The sequence below is a fragment of the Canis lupus genome, chromosome 10 (genome assembly GCF_011100685.1).
Source record: "Canis lupus familiaris isolate Mischka breed German Shepherd chromosome 10, alternate assembly UU_Cfam_GSD_1.0, whole genome shotgun sequence".
Lineage (NCBI taxonomy): Eukaryota > Metazoa > Chordata > Mammalia > Carnivora > Canidae > Canis > Canis lupus.
The window spans coordinates 49,850,942-49,873,139 of NC_049231.1; the positions used below are offsets into that span (position 1 = coordinate 49,850,942).

Below are 22,198 nucleotides of genomic sequence, written 5' to 3' on the forward strand. Positions count from 1 at the left end.
AATTATGTAGTAGTCCAGGGTGCCTGGGTGGCTCAGTGGGTTCAGTGAATGACTCTTGGTCTCAGCTCAGGTCATGATCTCAGGGAAATAAGATCGAGCCCCCAGTCGGGGTCTGCACTCAGCAGGGAGTCTGTTTCTCTCTCTCTCTCTCTCTCTCTCTTTCTCTCTCTCCCCCCCCCCACAACCCTCAGCCCCTCCCCCTGCTCTCTCTGCCTCTCTAAAATGAATAAATAAATCTTTAAAGAAAAATAAAATTATGTAGCAGCCTAACGTATTCCCATGTGGAAAGATCTCCGGGAGATACCGAAGGATGCAGAACAACACAGATCGCTTGATCTCTTCTATGTACGGATGTTGGAATACGTACAGTTGGTTTACACATGCGTAGAAGGAGAATTGGGAAGATACACCTGAAAACACCTACATTTGGGGAAGGGAATGGAAATCGAAGAGGAAAGGGGGATCTTTGTGCGTTCACTCTATGTTTCTATCTTTAAACTTGCACACACGCGTAATTAAGAAAACAGTATAAAGAGGGCAAACAGATATTCAAGGTCTCCGTGTAATGTACAGTGGTTAAGGTGTAGGTTCTGGAGTAACACTGTCCGGGGTTGCATCCCGTCTCCTTCCCACTGGTTGTGCACCTTGCACAGGTTATTTCACTTCTGTGCCTCCTTTCCTTCCAGTGGAAGACAGGGTAAGAGTACTTAGGTCATGTAGCTCTTAGGAGGATGAAATAAGTAATGCGGGGGAGGGCGCCTGGATTATATCCTGACACTCCGTAAACATTCAACATCTGGTAGCCGTTATAAATTAGGATCATCAGACAAGGTGTAGCTTCAGTCAATTCTTTGTGTAAATTTTGCAGTTTAACGTGTTTCTAGTGGCGGCTTTAGTAATTGCGATACATTTTCTCCAAGTTTCGTTGTAGTTGTTAATGATGTTTTCATACCGTTGGTAACCCCAAGAGGAAGAACTAACAAACCAATGGAATTATCTTGATTTTTGTAGAGTGCCAGACATTGTGTTTGTGGAATTCTCCTGACTTTGCTTCTTCGGCCACGTAACCTTATATACCTGCTGTTGATAAACTAGAGAAATGGGAATAATGAGGTTTTTCTCTCTTCCTTAGGAAGACTATGATCGTCTGAGGCCTTTATCTTATCCAATGACTGATGTCTTCCTTATATGCTTCTCTGTGGTAAATCCAGCCTCATTTCAAAATGTGAAAGAGGAGTGGGTACCGGAACTTAAGGAATATGCACCAAATGTACCCTTTTTATTAATAGGAACTCAGGTATGCCTGCTTTGATGTTACCCATTTAAGAATAGTCTCTTTGGCCTATCTCGTGCTGTTGCTTTCAGAGAAATAAGGTTTAGCAAATGATATGCATGTTTAATTTCAATTGCAAGTTGTAAAAATACTATTTCTTATAGAAAAATAAGAATTTGGTCAAAGAAAAAAAAAAAAGAATTTGGAATTTGGTCAAAGTAGTGCCAGAGGAAAGCAATCATACGGGTTGTTTTTTTGTTTGTTTGTTTTTGTTTTTGTTTTAAATGAGTTGGTTTTAAAAGTGAAGTTCATCTGTTTAATCTTCATTTGGTATGTGGGACTAAATGGGACTACATGCTTTGATTTATCTTTAAAGACTTGTAACATTATGGGACATTGTTGAACTTTCTTGATTAGATTGATCTCCGAGATGACCCCAAAACTTTAGCAAGACTGAATGATATGAAAGAAAAACCGATTTGTGTGGAACAAGGACAGAAACTAGCAAAAGAGGTAACAGAACCTTTATGAAATTTAAAAAGAAATGTCAAAGCAGCTCAGGTAATAATAGCTAACATTTATTGTGCATTTACTGTATGCCAGGCACTGTGCTGAGTGCTGTACGTGTATTACCTCACTTACTCCTTGCACCTCTACTCGGGTGGGTCTGACTACCACAAACGGGGACTTGGCGATGGCAGGTAACTTGTCAGGTCCCGTAGGTAATAAATGGCAGAGCTGGGCTGCAGGAAAGGCCGGACCACAGAGCCCAGGCACTCGCACCTGCGCGACAAAGCCAATGATATTTTCCTAATAAGTTACCTGAAGAAAGAGGCATCAGAAAAAGCCTTTTTAAATCTCTTAAATGTTTAAACTGTGCCAAAGCAGACTCTGTCTTCTGTTAAGACTCATAGAATTGATGGGGAATGGCATGGGGTGAGTTTAAATCTGCAGTTAAAACCAAAAAGTTATGATCTGAAAAGAAACATGTTGAGTTTTCTTCCAATTTTTTTTATGAAACATAGAAAATATTAGCATTCTAAAAAATATACAACTGTGATGTGCATAAAACTTTTAACTTCTATTCTTCCTCCCCCTGAAGTTAGGCTTACTTTTCTCTCTCTTTGGCCCTAACATTATTGGATTCTGTTTTATAGATGTGACTCTAATAGGACTTTTGTGGAAACAGAATCTAATAAGGTCTTTTTAAATGTACTATTAGGAGGCAGAAGAAAGCAAGAAAACTTTTTGGAGGACGGTTTTTTCCTAAAACAAAAGACAAATAGCTTCACTAACAAATCGCTTTAGAAATTCCGTGTAGTAAATTTCATAATCTCAGGGAGAGAAAGAATTTCTAAAACTTCATAGAGGTAAAATTGGCAAATGACATTGGTGATTTAACTACATAAAAATTTGATACATCAAATGCCAGAAACACGATGGGAAGTCATGAAACAAACTTGATATGTATGGCTGAAAAATGGGTTAACATACTTAGTATACAGGAATTCCTTGCATATGAATTAATCAGAAAAAGACATATATTACCCCAATAGAAAAATGGACTTAGAACCTCAATGGAAAATTTACCAAAAAATACAGATTGCCATTGCATATAGGAAGTGTGTTCAGAGTCCTCAGTAGTCAAATGTAAGTTCAATTTACCCCTATTAAATTGGCAAAAAAAGAGAGAAATTAATTATAATAGCCACTGTTCCAGGGGTGTAAGGAAATGGGCACTCTCTTGTTACCGTTGGTCATTGAGGAAAAGCAATCTTGACAATATGCAAAAGCCTCAAAGTCATGCACACTTTTGATCAGGCCATTCCATATGTAGTAACTGATCTTTAAAAAATTATTCCAGGGGCACCAGGGTGGCTCAGTGGGTTAAGCATCTCCCTTTAGTTCAGGCCATGATCCCAGGGTACTGGGATTGAGTCCTAAGTTGGGCTCCCTGCTCTGTGTGGAGTCTGCTTCTCCCTCTTCCCCTGCCATTCTCCCCAGCTTGTGCTCTCTGGCTCTATCATCTGTCAAATAAAATCTTTAAAAAAAGTTATTACAGAGATGGCTACAAAGTTGCTGCCTTGTTTCTAATTGGAAAAAAATACATAACAAAAAAAACCCTGCTTCTATTAAAAATTTACAGTAACACATGTTGAGATGTTTGTATTTATTATGTGGTTTTAGGGGGAAAAAGTGGTTGCAAAACACTAGCACCCCACTTATAGGCCTGTTGGCAGCAGAATACTTTCACCTGGCCCCCTTGCAGGCCCTCTCCTGGTTCCGTCCCCTGGCAATGGCCTCTCCTCCATGTCTCCTCTCCCTGTCTCCGTGCTGGATGCCCAGGGATCAGCACTCAGCTTCTGGTACAGCCTTTCTTCTGCAGCTCCCCTCACTAGGCCTAGGCGAGCTGCTGTCGGGCTGGCGGTTTGCAAAGTCTGCCACTGAAGATGCCCAGATTTCTATCTCCAGCCTGACCACCTCCCTGAACTCTTGTAGACTTGGTTATCCAGCTGTTCCCTCACCAAGTCCATCTGGGTGGCTAAGCATCTAAAAATTAACATGTCCAAAACGGAATTCCTAATTTTATCCTCCGTGCCTGTCCTCCCGGTTACTCAGCTCAGAAACCTTGAAGTCACACTTGATTTTGCTCTCGCTTTCCTCCTGTCCCAGCAACTCTGGGGCAAAAACCTACCGTTCTGCCTTCAGAATACATCCAGTATCCAAAGTATTCAGAATACACCCACCATCTGCTCCTCTGAGTCTGGCCGGGCCCCTCCATCCCTGGCCTGGATCACTAGAACGGCTCAGACTCCCCTTTCTGCTTCTGTCTGGGACCCCATGGCCATCTGTTCTATGTTGAGAACATAGCAGCCCGAGTGAGTCTTTAAAAACACAAACTCCACCAGGTCACTGCTATGCTCAGAATCTTCCAGTGCCTTCCCAGCTCGCTCACAGGGGCCAGAGTCCTCACACGTGGCTGGCTGCATGGCTGCCTCACTGCTTGTAGGGCAGGCACATGGCCTCCTTGCTGTGTCCCCAAAGTCTTGTACCTCAGGGCATTAGTACTTTTGCTCCTCCATCCACCTAGTGTTGCTCCCCGTGCAACAGGGAAGTATTTTCTCACTCCTTCCAGGTCTCTGCTCAGGTACCGCTTTCTCAGTGAGGCCTTGCCTGGTCTTGGCCCCACTCCCTGTCTTCCTACAGGCCACATGCTGCCTTCTGACATTCTTCCCCTAGCAGCTCGTGGTCTTCTCCCTGTAAAGTAGAAGCTTCGTGATAGCAGGGCAGACTTCATTTTGTTCTCTGCTGTATTCTCTCATCTGGCAAATAATAATGCTCAGTAGATTCCCAGTGACTGAATGGAGCCTGTCTTAGAGTAGAAGCCAAAGTCCTTACCCTCCTGGCCTCAGGGCTGCCTCCCTGGCCTGCCTCGTGCTGTCCAGTCCCTGCCGCTCGCTTTCTCCTGCAATTCTGGCTTCTTTACCATTCCCTGAACGCTCTGAGCATGCTCCTGCATCAGGGTCTTTCCATCTATGGCTCTTTCTGCCTGGAACCTCTCCCCGTAGGTATCCCTCAAACCACTCTGTCAAGAAGCTTCCCACCCGTGCACGACCCATCTCCCCAGCTCTTTTGCTCTGAGGTACGCACCACCATCTGCTCTTCGCTCTCCCAGGAGAATTTCAGCAAATGTGAGCATCACACAGCAGGGACTGTGGTCTTTTGTTCAGTTCTTTCTTTGACATTATCTCTAGCACCTAAAACAGTGCTTGGCATATGGTAGGTAACCAGTAAATACTTGATGAATGACATAAATTTTCATGGAATAAGTGTGGAAGGATATTTGCTTACTTTTGTGTGAGCTACCTCTGGGTTTCATGAATATGGATGATGATTTCATTCCTTCGGCATAGCTGTATTTTCTCATTTTCCTTTTAATGGTGTGTTGTGTCATACCAATTGTGTAAAAAAGATTTTATATGTTTGTGATTTTTTTTTTTCTCCCTCCCAGATAGGAGCATGCTGCTATGTGGAATGTTCGGCTTTAACCCAGAAGGGATTGAAGACTGTTTTTGATGAGGCTATCATAGCCATTTTAACTCCAAAGAAACACACAGTAAAAAAAAGAATAGGATCGAGATGTATAAACTGTTGTTTGATTACGTGAAAAACATCTTCAGTGGCCAACGAGACTGTCCATTTCTCTCAAAAAGCATATGAAATGCTACAGCTATACCCAGACCTCTTTAAATAATGAAGCAGTTTAAAACTTGAAAGAAAAAAACAAACAAAACACCTTGTCCTCAGAATTCTATAAAATTCATTAAGAATGTTTCTTAAAGGTCCAAGAAGCAGCAAACAGCATCTGAAGCCACAATCTATTATAAATACTTTATTTCAACTAGAAGGTACAATCTCTCAGGGGTTTCATAGTTTAAAAAGCTACAATCACATCATGTTGTAAGTTGTAACTACATAAAAAATAGTGCTGTAAATGGAACTGCCTGGCTTAGACCACATACATTTCTGCACAGTCTTTATGGAATCTGCACAAAGAAATCTCTTCTCCCTTTGCTCCAATTAATTGTTCTTGTATGTAAGTTGCTTTCTATTCCAGTATATCCAGAGTGGGGAAATCACAAGGCCAGCCACGTAGCCAAAGGTCGCTCCAAGCGTGCAGGAGATGGGCCATACCTAAGAAGAGAATGTAGGAGGTCAAAAAGAACAACTGTTTTTATTATTACTTGAGCACAATTTAAGTGTAACGTAAATATTTCTATATTAAAGCTTAATGTGCTTTCTTAAAGAATGCCAAAAGTGTAATAAGGTCATAACTGCATTTATCATAAACACTAAAAATGTACACATTCTAGTTACTGTACATTCGGCTGTAACAAGGCTTCTGGCAACTGTAGATTTAGTTTGATGCTGCCCAAACTGCATGAGATACACCCTACAACTACAAATTAAAATTCTGGGTCAGACTTTGTCATAATCCTGGACTTGATATAGCTGTCTGAAGTAGTTGACAATTTTGTCTTTTAATTTCCACCTTGGCTTATGTATCAGATGACATGAGACCTGTGTATGCTGACCAAACTACGAGAAACTTTACATAGCACTGAAGAGAACAGACCTAGGATTCAAGCATGTGACATGGAATTTATAACGAAGCAACTGCTTCCATAATAATACTGATGTCACCTTTCAGACACAGGTATTGGAACCATAGCAGAAGTTCTAGAACTACAACTTATGTACACACCTAGATAGAGTGTCAGTTAAATGAAACACTGGCTTCTAAATACCCATTTTCTCCAACTGTATTGCATTTTGCAATATTACATCAAGCAAGCCAGAAGTAAATAATGTTCATTTCTTTCATCCACAAGCAGTGCATGCTAGTCCCTAGGTGAAAGGCCCTGCTTAAAAAAAAAAAAAAAATTATGTGCATCCGTGAAGCTTATTTGGTATACTGGAGCCATTTCTAATTTTTCTCTGGGGGATCAGGCCATAGAACTGTGTTAGAGGTGAACCATCTTAATTACTAGTTCCGTAACCTAATTAAGCTTCCTTGTTTGGTCTGAATGGATCTGCTTTGTTCCAAATGCCATACAACAGACAATAGTGTTAGACAAAGTTTCAGTTTGAATAAATTAATGCAGTTCAGAGAAGCATAATCTAACCCATAAATTTTTCTCCAGCCTTTCCTACATTTAAACTTGCTGTTGACTAAATTATGATTTATTTATGTCTTTGGTGAGCTTCTGTTAATTTTCATGACTTGAGCTAATAGCTGTGTCTACTGCACAGATTGGGTAATGGAACACTAAACTTTTATACTTGAAAATGACAGCCTTAAATGCTCCTATCAGTCACAAATCTAGGATGTACTGTCTTGTATGTGAGCTTTGTAGAGATTTTTAAAAATATAAGCATCATCTTCCCCTTTGAAGAGTGGAGAGTCTACTGAATAACTAGTCCGGATCTTTCTTTCTGAACTGGACAGTGGATGTCTTCCTTCTCCCAAAAGCGATGGTTCACATTAAGTACCATGGCCTTATGTATGCTTAAATGGAATCTTTATATAACTCATTTAATTTGGGTCGATTAATTAATTAGTTATTTTTAGATAGAACTGAAAGGAATTGCATAAATCAATTAGTATATTAACTAAGCTGTCCAACACATAGTATAAAGGAATTAAGACAGTAAAGTATTCTACATTTCCAACTCGCCTTTGGGAAATTGATGGGGATTTTTTTTTTTCCTCAAATTCACCTCTGAAACTTTTTCATACTTGGTTTACTAGGCAATAAAAGTTAAAAATCTAGAATTTGATCTGCCCTAAGAGAAATGGACTAGGAATTGGGAAACACAAACTCTGGTGTCCTTCTGTTTCCTGCCTGGGCCTCAGTTTCTTCATCTATAAAACATGGGAGGTAGAACGAGAGGACCTCCAACATCTCTCCCATTTATCAACTCTTACGATTCTCTTCTTTTTCACAATATTCATTGTTGGACATTACCTTTTCAGCTGCACATTCTTAAGATGGTAAAAATCCTGTATATAGATTATTAGAACTCTAAGCAAAGATGATTATATCATCTGAACCTGAGGTGCCTTAGGTACTCTATTGACCTTGATGGGGTTTGGAGTTTCCCATTGCTTATTAAGAGCCTTTTCATTGCTTTGATTCCTTCGTATTTCTTTTTGCACTCAATCCTTCCCGCCACCCTAACTAAAAACCAAAGATTTGTTTTCTATTCATGAGCAGATTGTAGAAAAATTTGCCTTATTTTCAGAAGCACGTCTTCATTAAAGACTTATGTTTCAGCAGAAATTGAGACTAATCACTGGAAGAACTAGCTCAAAGTAGCCAAATATCTGGGAAATACTTCAGAAATATCTTAGTGACATGAATTTTGCTAGTCAAAGCAAACACACTGCTTCAAATAAGGTCATGTATGAATGAACTTAAAAGAAACGTACAGTTCATTTTTTTGCATATAATCAATTCTGAGGTTCTTAAAATTTTAGGGGCTCCCTGAAATCTTATTTAATACTTTGCTGATGTGTACCCTTATTCTGTCTCTACAGATACATTTTAGGTTAGCCCATGTTGAATTATCTTATTTCCAGTAAGTAGAGCCTGAAAGAATGGTTTTTATTGTGAACTAGTTACTTTAGGCGTTGCTTCCATTTGATTTTTAATTATTACTTTTAAGTACCAAATTAAATACTGGTTTGTTGGTTGTTGCTTTTTAAGTGATTGTTACTTTAACAGTGTCCCATCTTAACACATGGGGTTATAAATAAAATAATATGCATAGTTTACTACCTATGTAAAGCATTGAACTTCTTACCTTAGTAGTTTTTATTTAACACCCTATGTAAGCATTTGGGATAATACTCATTTCTCTGTTTCTCATGGTGTGAGTCTAATCACCAGCCAAGTGTGAGCACCTGCACTTTGTTAAAAAGTGTGTTGTCAGAGTGTAGAAAAAATAATAATCCCTCATGAATCCCAGCCAAACTCCAATTTGGGTCACTAAGTTCTACTTGAATCACTTTGTAATTTCAGCATGGCTCTTTGTTTCCAAACACTCACGTCCACAGTCACACTCATGCTCTTTGAACAGCTGCCATACTGCACCTCCAATGGAATGCCAAAGATGAGCTATCAGTTTAAAAGTTGTGTCTAATGAGGGGTTAAGGCTCAGAGCATTTGCTATTTATTCAATTCTTAAGAAATCCATGCCATCATCAAGTTGAAATGTTGGACTGGCTTTGAAGACTAGTTGCTAGTGAGGGATCCAGCTTTCCTGCTGGACTTTCCTGAAATAAGTAGCCCTTAATGGTGACACATTTTTTAAAGGAGAATTTCTTCATGTAAGGGCAACCTTTCTGATTTTTTATTCCCAGGATAGGGAATGTCAAAAGGAGCAGCTGAAGGGAATTGGGGGAGGCTGCCCACTAAATCACCTTTCCTCTAAGGTTCTCATGATTGAATTTCCTACTGACCTTACAACTGCTTTAAAAAACTTAAAACTAGGGAATTCCCGGGTGGCTCAGCAGTTTAGCACCTGCCTTGAGCCCAGGGTGTGATCCTGGAGTCCTGGGATCGCGTCCCACATCAGGCCCCCTGCATGGAGCCTGCCTCTGCCTCTCTCTCATGAATAAATAATTAAAAAAAAAAACAAAACTTAAAACTACACAATGACAATAGATCCATATTGACTTATCGAACCATCCTAGCTTCATCTCACATCTTCATACTTACATCTTGGGGTTTTCCATTTAAAACTAGGTACTTGTCTTACAGAGCTGTTTCTACTTAACATTCTTCATGCCACAAATAGGCTTATCATACTGGTATCATCTACTGAACAGACAATCCAACTGCAATGCTACAAACATTTCTCCAAATTATGGTCATCTGAGATGGCTATATATAATTATCTTATTTTGTTTAAGGGAAATAGAAAACTCAAAGACATTCATGTAAAGGAAGTCATTCACAAATGTTTGCCACCAAAATGACCATCGTTTTTTATCCAGTTTTCTTATAAATTAAAAATGTTTTAATCACTAAAACATTCATTTAAAAATGAATAGCTACATCATGTGAACAAAGTGTTTTGTTTAGAGTACTACTATTATCCCTTCTCTAAACCAAATAGCTTCTTGTTTTTTCACCACTTAAACCAAAAAAAAGGTCAATGTTTTCTTAAAATAGCATTAAGAAAGGCCGGATATTATAAGGTCCGGGTACTTGATACCAGCAATAAGTTGTGTTTTTCCCAGAAATAAAACAATTTTACCCTAATAAGCTAAAAACCAATTTCTCAACAATACAGATTTAACTTTGTATGTTTTCTCTGTCAAATCAATGTTGTTGCTGGTTGAAAGACATTTCAAAATTATATAAGCTTATTTCCACCTGAAGACCCCACTGCTCTCTTCTGATCGAGCATCACTGATGTATCTATGTAGTGCTGGGACTTTTCAAAGCATGTTCTAAGTAGTACAGAATAATGATTTAAGAATACTAATTTTTGTATTAGATTGATTTGAGTCTCGGCTCTGCCATTTATTAAATATGTGACCCTGTGCAAGTCACCTAACCTCACTGTAACTCGGTTTCTCATCTGTGAAGATCATCATAAAACCCACCTCACAGGGTTGCTGTTAATGATTAAATGAGAAAATGCACTATGTGGTTCTTAGAATCATACCTGTAACAGTATCTGGCACAAAGTACATGTGAGTTATAAATTGATAATAATCTTTTAGCTCATATTCCTAATAGGCACATATAAGTTGTCATTACAATCCAGAACACCATCATTCCCCAAATACACCATCTCTAAAGCTCAACCTATTAAAAAAATCCCTCCTCAAAATTTTTAACATACTTTAAAAATATGTTTTAAAAACTACATCTAGGGGTGCCTGGGTGGCTCAGTCACTTAAGAATCCAACTCCTGGGATCCCTGGGTGGCGCAGCGGTTTGGCGCCTGCCTTTGGCCCAGGGCGCGATCCTGGAGACCCAGGATCAAATCCCACGTCGGGCTCCAGGTGCATAGAGCCTGCTTCTCCCTCTGCCTCTCTCTCTCTCTCTCTCTCTCTCTCTCTGAGGCTATCATAAATAAATAAAAATTAAAAAAAAATACTTAAAAAAAAAAAAAAAGAATCCAACTCCTGATTTCAGCTCAGGTCATGATCTCAGGGTCATGAGATTGAGCCCCGCATGGGGCTCTGCACTGAGGGTGGAGCCTGCCTAAGATTCTCTGTCTCCCTCTTCCCCATCCCTCCCTCTAAAAAATATATAAATAAAAAATAAAAATAAAAACAACATCTAGCAGAATTCATGTTTCCTTCTTGTCAAATGTGACCCATAGATTTTATACATATATATCATATCATTTCAGGGACTCAAAGACCCCCTCATCTAGACTCCTGGTTAAGAATCCCCTTATTCAGGATGCCTGGGTGGCTCAATGATTGAGTGTCTGCCTTCAGCTCAGGGCGTGATCCCAGGATCTGGGATCGAGTCCCGCATTAGGCTCCCTATGAGGAGCCTGCTTCTCCCTCTGCCTATATCTGCCTCTGTCTCTTATGAATAAATAAAATCTTAAAAAAAAAAAAAAAAAGGATCCCTGTATTCTTCATCACTTAACCCTAACAAGTATTTTTATTAGCCATTCTAGTTGGTCAAGGTAATACAGTGACCCTCTACATTTTGGTTCAGAATTTTAAAGATCAATTTCTTTTTTTTTCTTTTTTAATAAAGATTTCATTCATTTCTCTTACAGAGAGAGAGGCAGAGACACAGAGGGAGAAGCAGGCTCCCTAAGGGGAGCCCGATGTGGGACTCAATCCCAGGACTCTGGGATCATGACCAGAGCCAAAGGTGGACGCTCAACCACTGAGCCACCCAGGCGTCCCAAGGATCAATTTGAATAATGTAGATGGCATCTGTTTGTTATGTGCTTTAAGAGTAAACAGCTTAATTACATTTTAATTATAATCTACACAGTATTACCTAGGTTCCTTTAATATATATTAAGTACAAGTAGATTTTTAATCTTGTCCTGTCACTGAAATGATATCCACTGGCTTTTGATCCAGGTAGCTAGTTTGGTATATCACTGAGTATGGTGGTTTATGAGCTACTACAGGTTTCCTAAAATGATCATGTATTTGAAATTAGAAGATGATTTCTTCTGAAGTCTGAGGTTAGCTTCAGATAATCAATGAAAGCTTTAAGACAGCTGTATAAAAACGTTAGGCTACTTTAAAAATACTTATATTTCACTTAGGAGTTTTTTGTTTGTTTGTTTGTTTGTTTTTTAAATACTCTTCTGGCAAGTAGCACAGTCAGTGGAGTGAGAATGATCTGAGCTGTGAAGCCAGGTCAGCCACTTACTGGCTGTGTGGCCTTGGCCAGATCACTTACCATCTGAGCCTCGGTTTCCCAAGTTCAAAACGGGTAATAGTACCTCTGATACTTAAAATATGGGGCTATTTTAGAATTTGTCACCAGAGCTGTAGAGTACCACGCATCAGTATAACTTTGTACATTATATGTTTTAGCTTGAAAAAATGAAATTTATGTGACCACTGATTAAGTATTTCTTAAGTAACTGACACTGCTAGGTGAGAATTAGAAGCTGTGGTTTAGAACAAATTAAATAGTTCGTGACCAATGTTATACTATACTCTAAGAACTATTCCCTGCCCTGGCAATCCTCTTTAATACATGCCATTTTTCACATGAAATATCTGAGGAGTATAAAGCTTACAAGAAAACCCTCAAAAGCCACACAACACAATGCATTATATCAACCATATATACCCTCACCTCAGAAATAGAAGCATAATTCCTGCTCCTCGCTGTCATTTTTCACCAACTTTAAGAAGCACCAGTACAAAAGCTGATTTTAAACTAACCACTCAGTAGATAATTTGTGTCATTTTTAATAGTCTCATATGAATGACTCCATTCATCAAAACTATTGAGCCCTTACTCTGAACCAAACAGTTAAGTTGAAACTTACTGAAAGATTACCTGATTTGGGATGTTTAAGAATAAATTCTTAAAAATATGTGCTGCGATATAATTACAAGTTTTGGAAGGGTATATGATGTCACAGATATCATAGGGAAACTGATCTGTCTGCAGATCAGGAAATCTAGAAACAGAACAACTCATAGTCATTAGGATTAGTGGCTTTTTCAGATAAAAAAAGGAAGCTAGCTCTAGGCAGCTAGTTCTAAATTTCTCACAAGGTACTTCTTAATGTTTATTGTGCTTACCACAAATGTGTGTTTCATGACAGATAGAATTCATCTTTCAAAGTTTGCTGACACTTCTACTGGCTTTAAATGATAATTTATATTTTCCTCTGTATCTGGTTGTAAGTGATGTGCTTGTCTAAATGTCCTAAAGCAAATCCATTGTCTGATGTGGGACTACATTATAGACAAATCTATTCATCCGGATACATTTCTCTGGTTGTAAACCTGCACCAACCCAGGTATACCCTACCACTCTCCTATGAACAAGAGCCCAGATTAAGGAAGAGCTATTTATCCAGAGGTATGTAGTGTAATCCTGGACTTTTTGTGAAAGTGACAATACTTGGTCAAAAGCATACAAATAAGTTAATCTGGTTAGCATTATTCTTTCTCACATGGAAGTCCTGCAAGCAGAGCATTATCAGCACGATTACTCTACAATGAATCCACTTTTTAAATACAAAACCATTTTCTGTCAGTTAAGTGTTATAGCCTTTTTCCCATGCTTAAAACATAAATCATATTCATGTAAATTAATATTTTATTTTGGTCTAAAACACTGTATATTACCTTTGATAACAGAAAAACCAATTAACCTAAAAACATACTACTTTTCAATACTTAAATCCATAATCTTAGTTTTATCCCTTGTTCTAGCAGTATTTCCAATAACCCTTATAACTTCTAGCTTCAATTTATGAAAGAATTGCCCATAGCATCTGTGGCTTTAGAAAATTAATATATATTTTTCACAAATATTAGATTTTTAACCTGATAAAACTAGAGAAAACAAAGATTTTAACATATAACGATGCCTTAATTATCTATTATGGAAATAGGTACAAGCACTTTTAAACAATTTTAAGTTGTTTTTAAAAAATCTCAATCAATTTTGTTTTTTGACTTTTCAGGCAATAAGTATACTCAGAAGAGATGTGACTAACTGGCTCAATTCCATTTGGAAATAGCATTAGTCAAGTCCAGAGTTTAGGGCAGTTGTGGGTTTTCTAGGCACAAAAGCTTTGCATATTAACTTCAAATTCTCTCCTACAAATGTATTAAATTTAATGTCCTAAAATACATACACCACCAGTGGTCATGGCATTGATATGAAATTCTTATGTGCGGATAGAAATGCAATACAATAGCTACTCAAGCTTTCCCAAAGTGATCTAAACCATGGTGAAAGAAAGGAAAAGGGAAAGGGGAGGGAAGGGGAGGGAAGGGGAGGGAAGGGGAGGGAAGGGGGGGAAGGGAGGGAGGGAGGGAGGGAAGGAAGGAAGGAAGGAAGGAAGGAAGGAAGGAAGGAAGGAAGGAAGGAAGGCAGGCAGGCAAGCTAGGTTTCAGAGTTCCCAGGAAGGGAGAGAATCAGGTTTGGTTCCTAAGACTTCCTCTTAGCCCAGTAATGTTGAGCAAGATGTGTACTCCTCTCCTCACACTTTGACTTTCCTATATGTAAAAAAGGGAATGAAACCCACCTTGTACTATGCTTGTTTGGATTAAGTTATCTGTGTGACAGTGCCAAGCACCATGCCTGGTATATACACAGAAAGATCTACACATTTTAATTTTCTTTCTATTGCCATCTAAAAGTCAGACAGAACTGAAAATTATGTGACATCCAAATACCCTAAATACCAAAGAAGAAAAAGATGAATTAAACAATTCACTCCACCAACTGAAGGACTTCTGGGCAGAGTAAATAAATATCATAAGGAGATAATCAATGTACTCTCTTAACACTTTGAGAACCCAAATGACGGGATTTACTTTTTTTTTTTTAATACTAAAAATACAGTCATTAAACTACTTTTATAGGTCACAAATGCCTATAACATTAATTAAGCAGTGACTATGTGTCAGATTCTGAACTAAGTACTTTAGAAGGATTATGTTATTTAATCCTCGCTAGTGGCAGAGCCAGGATTTGAATCTAGTAATCTGAAGTTAGAGCTCTTAATCATCATGATATCTGTTTACCTAGTAATAAAACAAGTGGGTTTAAAAACTTTATGGTGGGACTCCTGGGTGGCTCAGGGATTGAGCATCTGTCTTTTGGCTCAGGGTCCTGGGATCAAGTCCCTCATCAGGCTCTCTGCAGGGAGCCTGCTTCTCCCTCTGCCTACGTCTCTGCCTCTCTCTCTGTCTCTCATGAATAAATAAAATATTTAAAAAATAAAAACCTTATGGCAAATTGCCTTTGCTCAGAATAACCAACAACATTTCTTAAACTTCTGTTGATTTTTATCAACATTAAATACTGGCCTATTTCTGATAAAGGAAAAGAATTAAGACATTTTTTCCAGATGAAAAGCTCATAACTATTCTATAAAACATTTAGAGCACATTAAATCTGAATCTTAATAATTATTATCAAATAATTAAATTCCAGTACTGTGTAATAAATATCTGCTATACTTACATTGAATATATGCTTTGTATGCAGTAAGAACTTAAATACTTTCTGATTAGCTATTTAGTTACAGCAAGTAATTATGATGTACAGAGGTTTTCCACAGTCAAAATGTTTATTTTTGTCAGTAACTATAAAACTATAAGCATTTTATGGGAATGAAGAAGGCTGAGTTATAGGCAACTTAAATGTTTATTTTCTTGCTGATATTTAAAGGCAAATCATTAAGGCAGGGAAGAGAGATGTCTTGCAGATACTTTTTTTTAAAAAACAACAAAAATAACCAATAAGGGTTCTGGGTAGCCACCCTACCATATTCTCTTTAATCAAATCCTCTTGCTGCCTCCAATAAAGGAAAGGCTGCCTCCAACTATAAAGGTGTGCCTACTATCTTTTGTCACTTGTTATTACTTAAAACTATTTAAAATTCCTATTAGTAAATGAAAAAACTATTTTCACTGAGGTTATATATTTTCAATGGGCCTTTCTAGTCATTTGGTGATGAAATGATACAAAAAAATATAAATAAGCTTGAAATTGGTCAATACAGAACTCACATCATTATAAGTTTATGTTTGTCCTCTGGAACTTTATAGAAAGCCAGGTTTGAGTTCAGAGTAGAGAAAACTTAACTAATACATGTAAACGTTTGTGTGGGTTGCATGTCTGTTTTTAAAGAAGAAATACTTGCTTAACTAGATACTCTTGTTTTTCTGACTAGAATATAAACAGACTGGATCCCAATCCAGAAAAGCTTGCTTTATTACAAACGTATCATTTATCTGTGCAAGGAACAGAGAACTAAAATGTCCTCTTTATACACGTTATATTTTAGATAATATTAAGAAAATACAGTAGCCTCTCCTCATAAGATTTTGCTCTAGAAAAATCTCCATTTTGAGGTAATGCCATATTCCTTTCCCAGGATTATTGTTACTCTGACTGATTCTGTCAGTATCATGAGCCATACCGAGTACGGACTCTAGGTAATTAACTCATGAAAAACAGAACAAAACAAAACATCTTGTTTGTGGAAATTAAAAAGTGAAAGAAAACAGTGAAGCCTCATCATTTTCCCTAGTTCATCAGTAAATAACTGCTGAAAGAGAGGGGCAGGTGATTATTATATGAATAAAGATGATTATACATTAGTTCTATCATGCCACCAACAGCATGTATCATAATTTTAAAAGATTACAGTGAATAAGTAGGTCATTAACTAGGAACATTCTGAAAACAACAGTAAAGACAATTAAAGAACCAGTAATAACAGTCCAGTTGAATCAAACATTCTTAATGAAGACCAACACTTGTTACATAAATTAGATAGCTAGAAAATATTTTTTAAAAGTCCATAATTCAAATGGAAACTTCACATTAATTTTAAAAAGTGACCCCAACAATTTAGATCCAGCGTACCTCTCACTGTAAACAAGCACTGAGGTAGAAAAGTGCGAGTCAGTAGCTAAAAGCCTCAACAATCCAAAATGGATAAATGGATTGTAAATCATGAACACCTATATTTTCTAGGCAAGCCTAAACCCAGATTTGGTTACATATAATCCCCATAATTCAGTTCCTACTTCTACATAGTCTTATAAACTTATGATTTAGACAAGTGCAAAATATCAAACATTTACACTCTAAAACATTCCACCTGTATACAAACTGACACGTTAATCACACATTACCTTACCAACTCATTAGAGCCGATGGCCCACGGTGCTTTATATACCAATACTTTGTATTTAGACTTAATTGTATGTATCTGAAAGTAATGAATTTAATGATTCTAAAAGTCCTGCTCCAATTTAGAAATCACTGACACTCTTAAATGACATTAAGTTTCATAAGATGGTAACTTGAGTACAAATGAATCTCCATCTCCCAGTGATCACGGAGATGGCCAAAGAAATACAAAAGAAACCTTTATCAGTACTAAAACCTTGAGAAGGATACCAGTGACACCCCAAACCTCTAGGGATTTCTGTAATATACAGTAGATGAATATAACAGGGAAGGGCAAACCCACCAGACTTACTGAATGTAAAAGAACAACTTGTCTATCTAGAAGACATAACTGCTAATAGAAAGCACAAAGAATGGACTTTAAAAGTAGGCACTCAGGGGCAAGACACAGAATCTGGATCCTTAAAAAGTCTTTGGAAAGTGAGGTACATATCAAAGATTTAACCCAGCTATTATCTAGGAATTATACCAGAGAAAACTAGACAAATATGCAAAGATGCATATTTACATATTATAATCACCATAATTAATAATAGTAAATCAATAATTGTGAAACTAAATCTAAATGTTCATTGATAAGAAATTGATACATGATTTTACCCAAATAATGGAGTATTACTTTTATGTAAATTTTCACTGACAAGGAATGAGCTCCATAATATACTGCTGAAAGGAAAAAAAAGATTAAAAATGACATATATACATCACTCTTCATCAAGGATATGCAAATCAAAACTACAAAGAGATGTCTTCATACCTGTCATCATGGCTAAAGTCAATACACAGGAAACAATAGGAGTCAGCAAGGATGTGGAGAGAAAGGAATCCTTGTGCAGTGTTGGTGGGAACGCAAAGTGGCGCAGCCAATGGAAAACAGTATCAAGGTTCCCCCCAAATTAAAAACAGATTATCCTATAATCCAGGAATCACACTACTGGATATTTATCCAAAAATACAAAAACACTAATTCAAAGGGATACATACATCCCTATGTTTATAGCAGCATTATTTACAATAGCCAAATTATGGAAGCAGCCCAAGTGTCCGTCGACAAATGAATAGCAAGGAAGATGTAGTATATAATACAACAGAATATTATTCAGCCATAAGAAGAATGAAATCTTGCTCTTTGCAACAGCATGGATGGAGCTAGAGAGTATAATGCTAAGTGAAATAAGTCAGAGGAAGACAAATACCTTATGATTTCACTCATATGTGGAATTTAAGAAAAACAAAGAAAAAAAGGAGAAAGACAATCCAAGAAACACACTCTTAATGATAGAGAACAAACTGATGTACCAGAGAGGAGAGGATGGGGGGGATGAGAGAAATAGGGGATGGTAATTAAAGAGTACACTTACTATGATGAAAAAAAAGTTTTTAAATGTGCATCAAGCAATTCTACTTTAAGAATTTATCTTAAGGAAATGATAGTACTATTTTCCAAAAACTTATAAATAAGAATGTTATTTATAATTTAAGATAGTGGGGACACCTGGGTAGCTCAGTGGTTGAGCATCTGCCTTCAGCTCAGGGTGTGATCCTGGGGTCCGAGATCAAGTCCCACATTGGGCTCCCTGCAGGAAGCCTGCTTCTCCTTCTGCCTGTGTCTCTGCCTCTGTGTGTCTCTCATGAATAAATAAATAAATTTTAAAAAATAATTTAAGATAATGGCTAACATTTCTTGCAAGTGATCTCAATTAGTCCTCACAACTACCACTAATACCTCCATTTTACAGTTAACTTGTTCAATCCCATAAAAAATGGAAAAGCTGGGATCTGAATAACATATACTACACATCTAGCAGAAACAAGATCATAGAGGCCTTATAAGCTATGCCAAAGGGCTCGAGCTTTATTCAAGGCAAGCAGTGAAGAAGCCACTGGCAGATTTTAAGCAGGAGAAATGACAGGATCAGGGGTGTATTTTGGTATGTAAATAAATAGTTTATAGGGAGGACATAGATGAGACACACTTATACAAGTTACAGAATTAAATGTAAATGGGGAGAAGACAGATCCAAGAGATTAAACACACACACACACACACACACACACACACACACACACACACACAACAACAAACTAGAAACAAAAGGGCCAGTGACCAGTTCGACCTAGGCTGTCAAGAAGAAGGGAGTATATCAAGGATGACTCGTAGGTCTCTGACTCAAGCAAATGGGTAGATGATAGCGCTACTTACATTGCAGAGAAACAGTTGAATTTTAAGCATGTTAAGTTGAAGGTGCCTCCAGAGGAACACCCTGCTGCGTTGATGACTCTGGGTCACATCCCAGCAGGAGATAAAGATTTAGGATTCAGTAGCCATATTTTAGTTGTAATTGTGGCCAATGGAGGAGGTCATGCAGGGAAAGTGAGAGAACAAAGATGTCAGAAACCAAGGGAATGCTCCTGTTTCAGGAAGAGGTGATCCAAAAGAAGCTCACAGGGAGACTGAGAAGGAGAAATCGAATAGTAGAAAGAAAAGCAGTGGACGCCGCTGTTGCAGAAAGTTAATAAAAGAGTTTGAAGCAGGGAAAGTGTGTGTTTCCAGTGAGTTAATGGTCAGAGAAGCCTTGATAGTAAGGTCTAAAAAGTCTGTCTTTGATTTAACAATAAAGTGACTGTGGACAGGGTGGTTTAAAAAAAAAAAAAAGACACATATATTATACTTATGCACATGAAGAAGGAACTGCACAAATTATCACCAAAATACAAATGAAAAGAGGGTTGACTCTGGGCGGTTGGGTATTTGACAATTTTTACTTATAATTCCTTATAATTATTAATGATGCTTAAATTTTCTAAATAAATATGTACTGGCTTTGTAATAGAAAAACCATTCTCTTTTTTTTTTAATTTTTATTTATTTATGATAGTCACAGAGAGAGAGAGAGAGAGAGAGAGGCAGAGACATAGGCAGAGGGAGAAACAGGCTCCATGCACTGGGAGCCCGACGTAGGATTCGATCCCGGGTCTCCAGGATCGCGCCCTGGGCCAGAGGCAGGCACCAAACCGCTGCGCCACCCAGGGATCCCTGAAAAACCATTCTCTTTGCGTTGAAAAAAAGAAAGTATATTTAGTTTTTAATACTACAATTCCCTTGGGAGAAATTATCTTGAGAAAATTATTGGAAAATCCATGAAAATACAGATTCAAAGGTGTTTACCTCAGCACTGTCCATAATAGTGAAATACTGGCAATAACCTAAATGATCAGTAGTGAATCTGTTAAATAAATTTGGGGATAACTATATAACAGCATGCTATGGAAGCCATTAAAAATGAAGACAAAGATATATTCATTACTAGCTCAGTGACCTTGGAAATATTATATATCCTCCAGGAATCAATTTCCTCATCCGTAAAATGGGAATAAAAAGAACAGTTACCTCATAGTGCTTTATCTAGCTTATTAACTATATCCTATTGTAATCAGAAACAACCTGATGTTCATGAGCTTCCTCCAAAATCATGTACTCCTATTTCAAAACCTACTTTGCTACATGCTTTTAAAAAATACTTCAAAATCAACATTTAACTTGGCCATAAATCAAATTAAGAAGATATGAATCTAAGACCACAAAGGAAGGACACCTGGGTGGCTCAGCGATCCAGTCCCACATCAGGCTCCCTGCGATGCTTCTCCCTCTGCCTGTGTCTCTGCCTCTCTGTGTGTCTCTCATGAATGAATAAATAAATCTTGAAAAAAAAAAAAAAAGACCACAAAGGCAATGAGTATCAAAGTTGAAAACAGGAAATTCCTGTAACTTCTACCTCGTTTTTTAAAAGCTTCCATAAGTATTCACAAACTAAGCTTATTTATTCACCTGTACATGTAGATAACATAATGCCTGGAAGAGACAGAACGGGGGCTGATCCGGCTGCCTATGGGCCAATAAGAAATCGCCTACATCCCTACATGACAGAGGGAACTGGCATTCCTACTTAAGTGAACAACAATACAATTTATACAGACGTACTGGTTAGCTTCAACAGTTTTACCACCACTGTACATTTATTGTGTTGCTTTAAGCAGCTGAAACCAACCTGCCATGGTCTTTCCCAATCGAGTGGAATAGGAAAGGCTCCAAGCCACGTTCCTATAAAGCTAGAAATTGTAGTGATCTGAAGACTGTTCTCCCAAATGGATGTAACTCTGCAAAACACAAATAAGTAAATCACCAGTGGTATAGATCTTCGCTGCTAAAGAATCAAACAGTAATGCCAATTAACATTACATATGTATGTTTTGTTCATTTAACGATCATCTCAAATTGACATTATATTTACCCTGAACTATTAATAAGATGATATAAATGTTTTCCAGTTGGAAAGGTAATATGTGCACATGGTCAAAGTCAAACAGCAGGAAGGAGCATTTGCAACAAAAGTCAAGTCTTCCTCCCACCTTTATCAGCTCTGGTTCCTCTCCCCAGCAATAGAGTACATATCCTTCCAGAAATATTTTATGCATGCACAAATATGTTTCAAATGATATATGCACGCATGTACACATCCTTTATCAAAACTCAAATGCATCATGTTATATACCCAGTTTTGCTATTTTGTTTCCCCTTGGTAACAGCTATACTAGTATTCCATGGCATGAAGGGACCATCACTTATTCAACTGGTCCTTTCTATGTCACATTTCATTTAAACAAATCAACACTATTTATTTGGTGGGGGATGAGTAGAGAACAAGAAACAAAAGATTTCAAAAGATCCAGTAATTTCGCCTACCATTCTTAACTATACATCTTGGAGTATAAAGGTGAAAAGACATAATACTGCCATTCTCTGAGTAGGTCTTGCTTTCAGCCTGCCCCTCAGAGTGTGGCCACTCAGCCATGTGGAGCATGAGTCTGGTTACAGTCGAGTAAAACCCCACCACAATGCAGTAAGTAGGATTCCAAATATATGGCTGTTTAAAATGCAAGGTTGAGTCATTACAAA

General features: G+C 37.8%; 2 protein-coding genes across 4 annotated transcripts in view; one reads left to right on the plus strand and one right to left on the minus strand.

Moving 5' to 3' along the window:
• The window catches only part of RHOQ (ras homolog family member Q), a 39,693-nt gene extending 31,074 nt beyond the window's left edge, over positions 1-8,619 (plus strand). The window contains exons 3-5 of the mRNA XM_038551211.1: positions 1,133-1,297; positions 1,691-1,786; positions 5,286-8,619. Coding sequence (XP_038407139.1) covers positions 1,133-1,297; positions 1,691-1,786; positions 5,286-5,441 — 417 coding nt within the window. The 3' untranslated portion in view covers positions 5,442-8,619. The remainder of the gene's footprint in view (positions 1-1,132; positions 1,298-1,690; positions 1,787-5,285) is intronic.
• PIGF (phosphatidylinositol glycan anchor biosynthesis class F) overlaps positions 5,652-22,198 on the minus strand; it is a 35,769-nt gene continuing 19,222 nt past the window's right edge. For 2 of the 3 annotated variants that reach the window (XM_038551207.1, XM_038551208.1), the window contains exons 5-6: positions 21,291-21,399; positions 5,652-5,968 (exon numbers count right to left, since the gene is read on the minus strand). In XM_038551207.1, coding sequence (XP_038407135.1) covers positions 5,855-5,968; positions 21,291-21,399 — 223 coding nt within the window. In that variant the 3' untranslated portion in view covers positions 5,652-5,854. Of the gene's footprint in view, positions 5,969-21,290; positions 21,400-22,198 lie in introns of those variants that run through there. The other variant, XM_038551210.1, reaches the window with a different exon arrangement.